The sequence below is a fragment of the Astatotilapia calliptera genome, chromosome 12 (genome assembly GCF_900246225.1).
Source record: "Astatotilapia calliptera chromosome 12, fAstCal1.2, whole genome shotgun sequence".
Lineage (NCBI taxonomy): Eukaryota > Metazoa > Chordata > Actinopteri > Cichliformes > Cichlidae > Astatotilapia > Astatotilapia calliptera.
Genome location: NC_039313.1, coordinates 1181037 through 1195000, shown reverse-complemented (window position 1 = coordinate 1195000; position 13964 = coordinate 1181037). Strand labels below are relative to the sequence as shown.

Here is a 13964-nt window from a genome sequence, read left to right as displayed (position 1 = left end):
CAGATTTCAAATTTAGGTCTTGCACTGACTTTTGCTAAATTAATGGCGTCACACAGCCAGGTGCATATCCTCTTCCCAGAATGAAAGATTGTATTGACCAGGTAGCCACGACAAACTTTGTGAGTAAGTTTGACCTTTAGAAAGGGCGTCGACAGGTTCCTCCGTCTCAGAGAGCCAAATACATTTGTTCTGTCCTTCAGGTCTGTATTTATATGCTGTCATGCCATTTGGTCTTTGAAATGCAGCAGCTTCTTTTCAAACATTAATGAATACAGTTGTGTCAGGATTATAAAGCAGTGCAGTTTATTTAGACGACGTAGGTGTTTACAGTGAAACCTGGGAGGAGCATGTAGAGCAAATGAAGACACCTGAACTGGTTTGACCATCAGTCTGGCTAAATGTAAATCTGCTAGAGCCACTATTACATGTTGTTTTTGTTTCCTGCCCATGGAGAAAACAAAAACCAAGAACATGAAGGCTCAGTAAGCTGAACTATAATCACAGACACCAGTCAGGATGCAATCCCTGACATGAAGGGGAAATATCTCTTTCCTCCACTAGGTTGAACCCCAATTCTCTACTGAATCATTCAGAGACCCTCGACCTCAGGCTCTTGTCCTGCCAAAGAGGTGATGTTAAACGGTCATGTTTGCTAACTGGCCAGCCTACCGTCAGAGCCTCAGCTCCTGACAGCCACCGAATTCACAAAGCCCCGACCCCTCCTGTAGTCGTGTGTCTGCAGCAGGTGAGGTCCATCTAAACTGATAAAACTTAATTGCAACTTTTTGTGATGACTGAGTTTCCGGTTCATTTTTCGAGCAGGTGAAACCTGAGTTGACTCATTGAGCTAAAAACGACTTCACATTGTGACGGCAGTTGTTGGACTTTGTGCAGTAAGATAATGAAGAGAATATCCTGTGCATGATAAACTTGCTCACTCTGTGTTACTGACGTGGACATTTAGAATGTGAAGCGTGTTTTATCACCGTTTTTTGTGAAGTAATTACAAAGAAAAAGAGCTGAAGTTTAGTCTTATGCAGTAATCTTCTTCCTCTGACCTTTATTTCCCAATAACCTTTATAACTGCTGTTTTATACAACAGTTAGTTATTTTAATTGTGTTATTTTTTTTATCAGACTCCACAGGACTCTGTGTAGCTTGTAACTTTGTGGTGTCTTGTAATTATCCACTTAACACAGCCAGCAAAACATGCAGACATGTTAACCTACAAGAACTTTTGCTGATTGCGCAGTTATTTAGTAAAAGACCCATACTTATGGTCAGAGTCAGACCCAACATGTAGGACAGAGAATACAAACTGAGGATCAAATATTGGAACAATTCAGCAAATGTTATGCAGTTCCACATTAAGGGGGGATATCCTACCGTTGTCTCCTTCATCGCCTGAACAGCAGAATTTCAACAGCTCACATTACTCTTTACCCCCTGCAGGTGGTGCAGTGGGCATTGGAAAAGCTGGAGCTGTCCAAGTATGCAGACAAACCAGCGGGCACTTACAGTGGAGGAAACAAACGCAAGCTCTCCACTGCCATTGCTCTCATCGGGTACCCATCACTCATCTTCCTGGTAAGAAGAATAGATGCTCTCTGTGCTCGGGGCAGCGTAACAAAGATCAGAGGGTCAATCCGCCGGTTTCTTCACATTCTGTTTGAAGCTTTAGTTCATTTTTGGAAGCATGTTTAACATTGAAATGGAGCCGATAGAAGTGCTTAAAAGCATAAAATGAAGGACGATGTGAATGTGTGACTATGGGGCTAATCAGTAATCTGAGTGATCATTCATAAATATTTTTATTAAAACTTGATAGTATTGCATACATGTATACAAAGTATTACAAAAGTAGTGATAGTATTATATAAGTTAGTTACTCTGCGAGTTCTACTCATACCTTGGATTATATTTTAATGTCTGTGTGCAACACAGTAATCTTTTGATATAAACATTGTAATATGTGATCATTTTTAATGATTAAGTGTAACATGGATACAGAAAATATGCAACCAGTTTTACTTAAAGACTGCAGTGAGTGTCCCTGAACAGCCTGTGGAGACAGCATCAACCCAACATCCAGTTGGTCAAATAGTAAAAAAGTCCAAAGTTGTCCAACATTTCTACATCACACATGCCAGCCTATCAACGTCCCAGGCAGTAAGGTTCAGAGTCCATCCAGAGTCTGTTGCTGTTTTAAACATTGTTGTGTTTGCTTGTGTTTAGGATGAGCCCACCACTGGGATGGACCCGAAAGCCCGCAGGTTCCTCTGGAATTTAATCCTGGACATAATCAAGACCGGACGCTCTGTAGTGCTGACGTCACACAGGTTATAAAGCTTAGTAATGACATGCATGTTCCTCTGGAACACCTCCTGTTATACCATCTGTGTTACAAATGTTTCACCAAAGTGTTTTCACTACATCTGCAGCATGGAGGAGTGTGAGGCCTTGTGTACCAGACTGGGCATTATGGTGAATGGCAGGTTTAAATGCCTGGGGAGCATCCAGCACCTAAAGAACAGGTCAGGACCTTCTTTAATCATAGTTCCTCATAGTTATATAGTCCAGGTTTCTGAAGACACGGTTACTCAGGACCTGCAGCACTGAGATTTGGCACATCCAGAGGTTTGATGTGTGACATCTCGAGGGTGCAGCAACACATCCAAGAGTCGTCGTCGTTAAAGATTCAGCTCTGCAGGAGAAACCAGAGGACACCTGAAGAGCTGGATTTAGGGCAAACTGGGAGTCATGGATTTGTCCCACTGTTTATGTCTGGTTTCAGTGTAAGAGTCTCTTTTTTAAGGTGCAGTTTACTCTTTCCACAGCACTGCTCCGAGGATGTGTTCATTTGTCCATGTTTGGGACTCTGTCTGCAAGAGTGAGGAGACAAACTGGGTTTCATGACTTCCAGGAGGACAATGGATCAGATAGGGGCCACTGTGTCAGAGCTTCTGATGTTACTTTCTTAAAGAGAATCATCCTACTTACCTGGAGTGGTGTCAACAAAGACACTTTGGTTGATCTTCTTGGGGGATGGACCCATCACATACATCCCTAGCAGCCTTTGGACCATCGTTTGTTGGTGTTTGCCTGCTGGTTGCTGGTTTTGAAGTTTGTACAATAGAACACATTACAGTTTTGCACATTCTCCTGAACATCCCAGCTCGGTTTTAGCCAGCAGACCATTTCTGCAATCGTCAGTAGGTTTGGTGTCTTCCCAGATGTCCAGGGGAAGGATTGTGGCTGGCACATGGTCTTGTAGGGAAGCTTGAGATAGATAGATAAAGCCCTGTTTTGATGACATGGTGGGATTGATGTTATATCTCCTGTATCAGTGATTTTCTGATTCAGGGTGTGACTTTCTGGTTTTCTGCTCTGCCTTCCACCTCTATTGTAAGCTTCTGTGAGGGGCCCTGTAGAGCACAGATGATGGTGGCACATTCTGACGTGGAGACACGAGGAGTGTCTGCTGAAAGAAAGCAGTACTCTGGTCACCCACCCCACCACACCCCCCACTCCTGAAGTGTCTTATCTTATCATCATCATCAAACCAATACTTTCCTTCTGAAACATCCAGCTGCATACCAGTGAATAATATGAAATCTAAACTCAGTAGAGCAGGAAATGCCGTTGTCTTTGAAACAAGCACCACCACAGGCACATGCCAGCTTTTACTCTAAAGAGTCATTTCTGTCTCCATCCAGCCCAGCAGCTAGCTCGGTGGTCTGTTAGACAAGTACATGAGGTGAGTTTGTCAGCTGGGGAGTATATGTCGAACCAGTACCCACAACAGCATTTCCAGTCTAATGTTTCACAGTTATGGAGACTTTCAACTGCCACAAGAGGACAGTAATTTCTCCTGGGCTGTGGAACAGCTGATCTTGGACAGTAGAAGGAGATGTAACGCTGGATGTGAGGGAGGAGTATTTTCACCTGATGTTTGTGGTGGTTTGGGATGAGGTGGAGTAAATCTGAGGTGAGACACTGTTCTCCTGTGATCTCATCTTTTTCCAGCTGTTTTTACAACCTGACCATGCTCATCCACAGCTCTGACTAATCATTTTAAAATCAGCTTGAGTACTGTGAGGTCATCAATATCAGGTTTCTACCTTTGGTATAATGAACAGTACATATAAGCTTTCCTCCTCATCCTGCACTCATGCCCTGTCTCCACTAGTTCATCCTCACAGTCCATGGAAAAACAGGCAGTCCTTAAAATCAGACGAGGTTTATGTGGCAGCTGCACCAGATCCTGCAGTCTGTTCTGTCCAGGACATTGCACACAGCTGCCATCATTTCTTTAGCTATCAGAGGATGCAAGGACAGAAAATCTTTACATTTGTCCACATTTAGAAGCAGCTCTGCTTCATCATGCATACTCCCATAGAAACTGAAGCTTAATTGGGTATTTTCCAGGGGATCCCACAGGCAACCGCAAAAGACCACCCTTAACCTCAGGTCATCGTAGTCGAAGGAGCTTGCAAAGAAAAGCGTCTGGACTTCTTTAAGTTGCTTCAAGACGTTTCACCTCTCATCCGAGAAGCTTCTTCAGTTCTAAGGTCAAATGGTGGAGAGTCCCAGATATAAACCTAGTGGGAGTTTCCCCCCACAGAGGGACAAAAGGACCCCTGATGATCCTCTAATCACCTGAGCCAAGGTGTGAAACTGGGCGTGGGTCCCAATCAGCCAGAGTTTCGGGTGTGTTCATTGTGACACCTGGCCCCACCTTATCATGCGAATTCCTGAGGTCAGATGGCCCAGGATGTGAGTGGGCGTTAAGGCGTCTGGGAAGGGATCTCAAAACTGGATTATAGATGGCAGAGAGTTGGTGTCGTAAACCCCGTAAGCGACCATCTGTTCAAAGATGGTCGCTCCTTTGACTACGATGACCTGGATGACTGAGAACCTTCACAGACTCAGGTCTCATAGTTGACTACAGATGTGCCAGCTGTCAAAGGGTGAGAGCCAGGGTGCACCCCAGACAGGTCGCCAGTCTGTCTGACAGACCACCATTCACACGCATGAGCAATTTGGGATTCCCCATTAAGCTGGTCCCCACTAACTGCATGTGTTTGGACTGTGGGAGGAAGCCAGAGTACCCAGTACCCAGCAAACACTGGGAGAACAGTTCTTGCTGTGAGGCAACAGCGCTAATCACCACAGCACAGTGCTGCCCACGTTCATGAGGTTAAAAAAGACAAAGGTATATTAAAAAAATCCGAATTAGAAAAAAGTTTACAGTTCTGGCTCGCTCAGTACTCATATAACATATGTTGGGGTGCTTTTTTTAAAGGGGCAGAGTTGGAGAACTTTATGATTGTACCATTATGTCCTGACTTGGCACAGTCATGCTTCTCTTAACATGTTATAGGTTTGGAGATGGCTACATGATCACAGTGAGGACAAAGAGCAGCTCCAGCGTCAAAGAGGTGGTTCGGTTTTTCAACAGAAACTTCCCCGAGGCTCTGCTGAAGGTACGTTACAGCAACTCTCCAGTGTCGTCATTTTACCCACAGAGCACCAACCTGACAGACGTAGCACCAGACTAAACCTCACTATCAGTTCAGTTGTGTTTTCATGATATAGTGTAAATTCACCCCAACAGCTGCTTTATATTGTAGATCTAAAGATCCTCATCAGAGAGAAAATAATACCACGGTTTAATAAATATAATAAAGAGCAAATATTACCTGAAGAGTGTGGTTATATACCAAAACTGGTGGTAGATCTTTAGCATCGCCATAGAATCGATTCAAGAATGTAAAGTTTTGTGTGGTTTAATTAGAAGATCTGTATTGTTTCATTAAGCTACTTTGCCTGTGCTATATCACTGTAATAAAACCTCTGCACATAAAGTCTGACGATGTGGACATTCAGTACTTACCTGTCCATTCAACAAGTGCAAGGAGCCTCCTACAACTGGTACAGCTGTTGACTGTCCCTAACTTTAGGTTCTAGTGGGGTGCATCTTTGGCTGGCTGTAGCTCAGGGTGTACATGATCAGAAGGTTGGTGGTTCAGTCCCTGGCTGCCCCAGTCTGCATGCCTTCAGCAAGATACTAACCCTAAGTTGCTCACCGATGCATCCATCCGAGTATGAATGTGTGTGAATGTTAGATAGTAAGCACTTAAAGCATAGAAGAAAGTGCTTGTGTGGATGTGGCATGTTGTATAGAGCGCTGTGAGTACTCTGTACTCTTTATATAAGAATCAGTCCATGTAGCATTCAGGTAGGGCTGCCACGATTAGTCCACTAGTCACGATTATGTCGACTATCAAAATCGTCGACGACTGATTTAATAGTCGACGCGTTGTTTGAAGCTTTGTAAGATCACAAAAGACGCAGGAATAAGTGGCAGGATTTAAGAGTGTAATAACGGACTGAAACAGAAGATGGCAGCACTGCATGTACAAGGATGCCAGCTGCCGTTAAACCCCGAAGAAGAAGAAGAAGCAGCTGTGTCCCAGAATTCATAGCGCGGCCCAGCTCAGTTTCCAACAATGGCGGCAGCTAGTTAGTTTTAATATTACTCTTATTATTCTTTCTGGGTCACAAAATAAACGTTTAACATATTTTCAGGCGAGAATGTAGCTGTGTAAACCTCAAATATCTGCTCAGTTTATCAGGACACCGCATATTTTCAAAAGCGCTCCGACGTTTTCGGAGACGTCTGTTACCCACTAGCTCGATAGCTAGCCGGGGGCAAGGTCACTAGAGCCGTGAGAACACCGGACTCCCGGCAAATCGCGTCTTTCACTACTCAGGTTAAACATGATATATGAGTCACTTAGATAACTTCAAAATGTTATTGTTTGGCTTTTTTAGTATTTTATTTGTTCCTGAGTAAATCAGTTTGTCTGAGATTAAAGTTATAGTTTTTACACAGCTGAATAAACGTCAAGCAGACAGCTGATTATCAGAAGTGTGAGATGCTCCAGAATATACTCCAGTGTCCTGTTATATTTTAGATAGCAAGGAGTTTATTAAACTTCACCGAAACAATCTGCAAATTTCATTAAAATTTAATAAACTATCATCTTGTCTTTATTTTTAGTTAGCACAGACCTTAAACACTTAAAGCTGTAAGCTAATGATAGTTATATGAGAGCAGATGCTGCTGGTGCAATAAGCTGTACGTTTTACGTCCAATGGATTTGATTAGTCGACTAATCGCAAAAATAATCAGTGACTAGTCGACTATCAGAATAATCGTTTGTGGCAGCCCTACATTCAGGTGAAACAGGGCAGGCATCCGGTCGTAGGCAGTTAAAGCTAGGCCAGTATCCTCAACACCAGCTTGAGTTAGAATCAGAATCAGAATCAGAATACTTTATTGATCCCTGGGGGAAATTATTTTTTGTTACAGTGCTCCATTTTAAACCAACATTAAGACAAGACAGACAATACGCTAACTAAGAATAGTACAATATATACATATATATACATACATACATACATAAGTCACTTATAAATAAATATTTGGAAAAGAAACATGTGTAGTTGTAGCAGCAAACAGTGTGTTAAGTGGATGCGTTGTACAGGGAGATGGCCACAGGCAGGAATGATTTCCTGTGTCGTTCAGTGGTGCTTTTCGGTAATCTCAGTCTCTCACTGAACGAGCTCCTGTGACTGACCAACATGTCATGGAGTGGGTGGGAGGTGTTATCCAACATTGTCTTTATCTTGGACAGCATCCGCCTCTCCGACACCACCTTGAGGGAGTCCAGCTCCATCCCCACAACATTGCTGGCCTTACGGATCAGTTTATTAAGTCTGTTGGCATCTGCGACCCTCAGCCTGCTCCCCCAGCATGCAACAGCATAGAGGATCGCACTGGCCACCACAGACTCATAGAAAATCCTCAGCATTTTCTGGCAGATGTTGAAGGACCTCAGTCGCCTCAAAAAATAGAGACGACTCTGGCCCTTCCTGTAAAGTGCTGTGGTGTTTTTAGCCCAGTCCAGTTTATTGTCAATGTGTACTCCAAGGTATTTATAGTCCTCCACAATGTCAACACTGACCCCCTGGATTGAAACAGGGGTCAAGTGTTTCCTGGTCTTCCTGAAGTCCACGATCAGTTCCTTGGTCTTTGCCACGTTGAGCTGCAGATGATTCTGCTCACACCACGTGACAAAGGAGTCGACCACAGCCCGGTACTCTGTCTCATCATCCCTGCTGATGCATCCAACCACCGCAGAGTCATCAGAAAACTTCTGAAGATGGCAGGTCTCTGTGCAGTGGCTGAAGTCTGTGGTGTAGAGGGTGAAGAGGAAGGGGGAGAGGACAGTCCCCTGTGGTGCCCCTGTGTTGCTAATCACCTTGTCAGACACACACTGTGGGAGACGTACATATTGTGGTCTTCCTGTCAGGTAATCAACAATCCAGGACACCAGAGAAGCATCCACCTGCATCGCTGCTAACTTATCACCCAGGAGGGTCGGCCTGATGGTGTTGAAAGCACTGGAAAAGTCAAAAAACATGACCCTCACAGTGCTCGCCGGCTGGTCCAGATGGGTGTAGACACGATTGAGCAGGTAGATGATGGCGTCCTCTGTTCCGAGACGAGGCTGATAAGCGAACTGAAGGGGATCCAGATGTGGTCTTACTATGGGTCGCAGCTGGTCCAGGATGAGCCTTTCCAGGGTCTTCATGATGTGGGAGGTCAGTGCCACGGGCCTGTAATCCTGGGGGCCACTGGGACGAGGCGTCTTTGGTACAGGGACGAGGCATGATGTCTTCCACATCACCGGGACCCTCTGCAGACTCAGACTCAGCATAAACAGTTTATGAAAGACTCCACACAGCTGGGGGGCACAGGCCTTGAGGACAAGGGGACTCACTCCGTCTGGTCCAGCAGACTTGCCTGAGTGAAGTCTCCTCATTTGCATCTCAACCTGGTATTGAGTGAAGGTGATGGGTGGGGGAGGGGTGTCAGGAATCTCACAGGAGGCAACATGTGAAGAGAGAGGCTGGCACAGTGGTGTGGCTCTGGATTCCAGGCTGACTGCAGGTGAGGTTGTGGGGGTGGGAGCAGACACTGTGGTGTCGAATCTATTGAAAAACAGATTCAACTCGTCGGCTCTATTCTCACCTCCCTCAGCTCCCCTGCTGTTGGTTGGCCTGAATCCAGTGATGGTCTTCATGCCCCTCCACACCTCTCTCATGCTGTTCTGCTGGAGTTTCCACTCCAGCTTCCTCCTGTAATTGTCCTTAGCCTCTCTGATCTTGTCCTTTAGTAACACCTGGACCTTCCTCACCTCCTCTTTGTTGCCCCCTCTGAAAGCCCTCTTCTTGTTGTTGAGGAGGGCTTTGATGTCCTTAGTCACCCACGGCTTGTTATTTGGGTAACAATGAACAGTCTGAGCTGGAACAATGGAGTCGGTGCAGAAAGTTATGTAGTCTGTGATACACTCAGTAAGCCCATTGATGTCCTCGGCGTGAGGCTCACAGAGTGTTTCCCAGTCGGTCACCTCGAAACAGCCCTGTAGTTCCGCTATTGCCTCCTCTGACCACCTCCTGACAGTCCTGGTGGTCACAGGTTCCCTCCTCACAATTGGCACATAGCGGGGGGTGAGGTGAATCAGGTTATGATCTGACCTACCAAGTGGGGGGAGGGAGGAGGAGCTGTATGCATCCTTGACGTTAGCATACAGTAAGTCTAAAGTTTTCTCTCCCCTGGTGGGACAGTCCACATATTGTTTGAATGTTGGTAGTGTATTGTCCAGTGATACATGGTTGAAGTCACCCGAGATCACAATAAAGGCACTCGGGTGCTGAGTCTGTAGCCGAGCTATGGCAGAGTGGATAGTGTCACATGCAGCTGTGGGGTTAGCAGAGGGGGGAACATAAACAGCCACCAAGATGACGTGAGAGAATTCCCTGGGTAAATAATACGGCCTGAGTCCAACAGCACACAGTTCAGTGTCCGGGCAACAAATCCTTTCTTTGATTGTTATGTTGGCAGGGTTACACCACCGGTTGTTAACTAAAACAGCAAGCCCACCTCCTTTACGCTTACCGCTAGCGATGCTGTCCCTGTCCGCCCGAACAGTGTGGAAGCCTTCCACGGAAGCATTCTCATCGGGAATGTCCTGGTGCAGCCATGATTCGGTGAAACACATCAGGCTACACTCTCGGTATTCCCTCTGACTCCGTACCAGTGCTGAGAGCTCGTCGATTTTACTTGCCAACGATCGCACATTTCCCATCACGATAGACGGCAGACACGGTTTAAACCTCCTCCTCGCTTCGAGCCTCCGCTGTCTCACCGTCACCTTTTTTCTTCTCTTCTGTCCTTGACCTCTGCATCCCCGATGTGTTTTCCTCCAAATTTCAGCTGGTACTTCTGCGGGCACTTCTGCGGGCCTGGCCAGCGAGCCGGCCGGCATCAGGGCGATCAGCTGATCTCTGGAGTAAACAGTCCGTGCGTGTAGGAGATGTGCCGCGGTCCCGTTCCATGATAAAAGTAACAGTTCCACGGCCACCAGAAGAACAAAAACTCTCTCAATCCACATGATTGAGTAAGAGATAGAAAACGGAGGAAAATACAAGTCAGAAAAAAAAAAGAATACGTAAGAAAAAAGAGCTAAACTAAGAGAAAAGCAGGAGCGACTGTAACAGGCTGCACGCTGGTTAGCTACTAATTACTAACCTAATAGGTGATACCCACAGGATCAAGAGCTGGTCCATATCCCTATAATTGGAGTCACTGGCCACAGTTACAATACCACAGCTGAAAAATGTGGTAAACTGTAAACCGTGTTATCATATTTGCAGGAGCGTCACCACACCAAGGTGCAGTATCAGCTGAAGTCTGAGCGCATGTCCCTGGCTCAGGTCTTTAGTAAGATGGAGCAGGTGGTGGAGGTGCTGGGTATTGAGGACTACTCTGTCAGTCAGACTACTCTGGATAATGTGAGTGACTCAGTTTCATCCAAGACTTCAAAAAGGAATATCTTAAATAAAAAATAAAGTACAGGATCTCTTTTTCCATCCAGGTGTTTGTTAACTTTGCCAAGAAACAAAGCGATAACCTTGAGCAGCAGGATGTGTCGCCACTGGGCAGTGGAAAGTCCCCCCTGCAGCGCATCTTCAGCCTTCTAAAGTCTCGAACGGCCAACACAGAACTCAACGCTCTGATCAGTGAGGCGCCAGAAGAGCTGGAGAGCGATGATGATGAAGGTCTCATTAGCTTCGAAGAGGAACGGGTGAGCAGATCCTGCCTAGAGTTTTCTGTTTCTCTGTTCATTGAAGTTCAGAGGGAGGGGTACACAGGTGAAGGTGCAGCAGGCCCCACATCTGTGTCTGGAAGGTCAGTAACATGAGACAAACAGAGCTATAGTGTGTGGAAGAGACATCACCCAGAACTTGGGCTAGGACATACTGTAGTGTTACCACGAGATGTTGTAGCATCAGTGTAGCTTGCAGCAAGCAATGGAAACACTGCTACTACTGTAGAAGGACAGGTACTCAATGACCCTCATCACCACAGCACAAACCTCAGGAGACAACAGTGAAGAGTTAACACTGGAGTAGCTTTTCACCAGCAGAGTAAACAAATGTGCTTAACCAGCATGGTTTCCTCTACACATGTAAAAGCTAATGATTTAAACACATTCAGCCTGTTTTCAATGCAGCAGTGGCCTCTAAAGGAGCGAACCATCTAACGCTGACAGTGTTACATAAATGTAAGTGTTCACACAGGGTCTCAGCCCATCTATCATCAGGTAACAGAACAGGATTGCACCCTGAACAGGTGGTTAGTCTGTCAGACTTCAGACTGTGGAGCAACAGGTAGTATGTGCAGACTCTGCAGATGAGCTGCAGGTCTGAACCAAGAACTTTCTCACACTGTTCTCAAACAAACACTGGATTTTCTTATGCACGCTCCCTGACAAAGACATCACCACTACGTGTTAGCACGTGTAGTGATTTTCTGGTGTGTATATTTGTGTGTGTTTGGCAGGTGCAGCTCTCTTTCAATACAGACACCCTCTGTTAAAATGAGCTACTTTCACATCAGAGAGCAGAGGGGAGGGCAGAGGGGGGACCCCTGATCCCACTGGTCTGAGCTATGCGTTCCTGAGAGTATGGCACCGCGACCCTGAAGAGGACCAAAACTCTCTGAACACAGCACCTGAGGTTCAGTATTTCAGGCTTCAGATGGACTCTGCACTAGGACGGCAACATTATACTTTGAGTGTGTGAATTTGAACCCTTTATGAAATGTTAAAAACCAAGTCTTTGATTCCACTGGTGTCTCTGAGCTGACTGGAATCACCCCCTAATCACAAAGGGTCCTTGTTACTCTGTAGACCTGCCTTGAGAGCATGCTGTGATGATGATAATACACCCTGTTTTTCTGTGGTAAGATTTATTTTGAAGGCAGCTACAAACTGCTGTGTTGGTTCGTTTGTTTAAATCTTTTTCTTTCTTTTTTCTGCGTGGGGGGGGTGCACCCTGTAAGGGGGCGTGCGTGGACCTGTGGGGGAGCAGGAGGCCTTCTTGCCTTCTTTGATGTTACCAGGTGAATGTACACGGGTGTTGTCATGGTGATGCCTCCTCCTCTCGTTTGTTCTGACACTGTACACGTGGTCGCTTTCTTTTCTGTTTTACATATTAGTATTTTTATTTATATTCTTATTATTTTTATGAATATTATTGTAACATGTTATTATGTTGTGCATTCTGGTGAGAAGATCCTCTGTAAATGGGGCACTGTGTATAATAAGAACAATAACTCCACCTGCAGTGAACATGAGCAGCATTGTAACAGCCTGAACGGTGGATTTGAATTCCTGACAACAACTGCACTCCTATCACTGTGACACTAACAGGGACCTTCAGATCACATTTGCAGTAATACGTGGGTACGCTCCATGTTTTATGATTTGCAGATGAACTTGTAATTTTTTCATGGCTTCTGGAATCAGCACATTACAAAAATATGGCTCTCTCACTGACCGTGTTGATATGTTCTTTAAACTGATCTCATGTTTCGTGATAACTGAGTTGTCCTGTCATCAACAACTCCTGTGTTGCTTCTTCTTTCACAGCTAGCTGCAGTCCTGGTTTGGTTATTACTCTGGTACTGGTGGGCTTTTTTCCCTGTTGCAGATGTTATCATTAAAAAAGAGTAACTGTCATCTTTCATGTCTGAGATTGTGAGCTTGACGGATAAAAGCAAGTCTGTCATGGACTTTAACAACTGTATGTCACCTACAGCCACTGGAGTTTTGAGCATTCATAGTTTAAAATAAATCTAAACTGTATGTTTTGGGATGTAAACATCAGATTCATATGTGAACTTAACCTTTAATAACGCCGTTGAAGCGTGTGTCTGATTAAACGACTGTTTCTGAACTGTAACTTACACTGAACAGAGGCTCTTCTTATGCTTTGTGTTTGTTGCAACAGTGAGCTTCGTCCCACACATCTGCAGCTCTGCTGCTGTGGACCTCTCGCTCCGATTATAAAAACAAGTCACATGCCCAATGGAGTCAAATATTTTGAGCTTCTTCAAGACACAAGTCATCTTTTCTTGGACTTTTCTAAAGTCTTCACTCCGGGACTGTGTGAAAGCTACACCGCGTTTGCATGTTCCTTGTCATGCATCCATATTTTGATGAAATATGATGTCATCAAACATCCTTTTAGTCGTTTGATGACATCATATTTCATTCTAGTTCATCGAACGCGGTGCAGGCCAGTCGCATTCTTCTAGTTTTGGCCTTTTGCACATTATTGGACTTATTTATTCTTTTATTTAATTCACTTTTTCTTTCTTACTCTTGTGCTGCCTGTAACAAAGCAGGTTATACCTTTTTTTGGTTGAACATTTTGAATATTGATATAAATATGATGAGCTGGGCTCCACTGGGAGAAGACAGCAGAGAGAGAAGAGAACAATATGTTTTTATTAACTCTGTACTATGAAATGTAAATTTGCTATT

General features: G+C 45.0%; 1 protein-coding gene across 3 annotated transcripts in view; it reads left to right on the top strand.

Annotated features, from left to right (window-relative positions):
• Positions 1 to 13380, top strand: part of abca2 (ATP-binding cassette, sub-family A (ABC1), member 2) — a 104919-nt gene extending 91539 nt beyond the window's left edge. For all 3 annotated transcript variants that reach the window (XM_026186101.1, XM_026186102.1, XM_026186100.1), the window contains 7 exons: positions 1453 to 1587; positions 2236 to 2339; positions 2442 to 2534; positions 5384 to 5486; positions 10789 to 10926; positions 11010 to 11219; positions 11978 to 13380. In XM_026186101.1, coding sequence (XP_026041886.1) covers positions 1453 to 1587; positions 2236 to 2339; positions 2442 to 2534; positions 5384 to 5486; positions 10789 to 10926; positions 11010 to 11219; positions 11978 to 12013 — 819 coding nt within the window. In that variant the 3' untranslated portion in view covers positions 12014 to 13380. The remainder of the gene's footprint in view (positions 1 to 1452; positions 1588 to 2235; positions 2340 to 2441; positions 2535 to 5383; positions 5487 to 10788; positions 10927 to 11009; positions 11220 to 11977) is intronic.
• Positions 13381 to 13964: the final 584 nt, after the last annotated feature.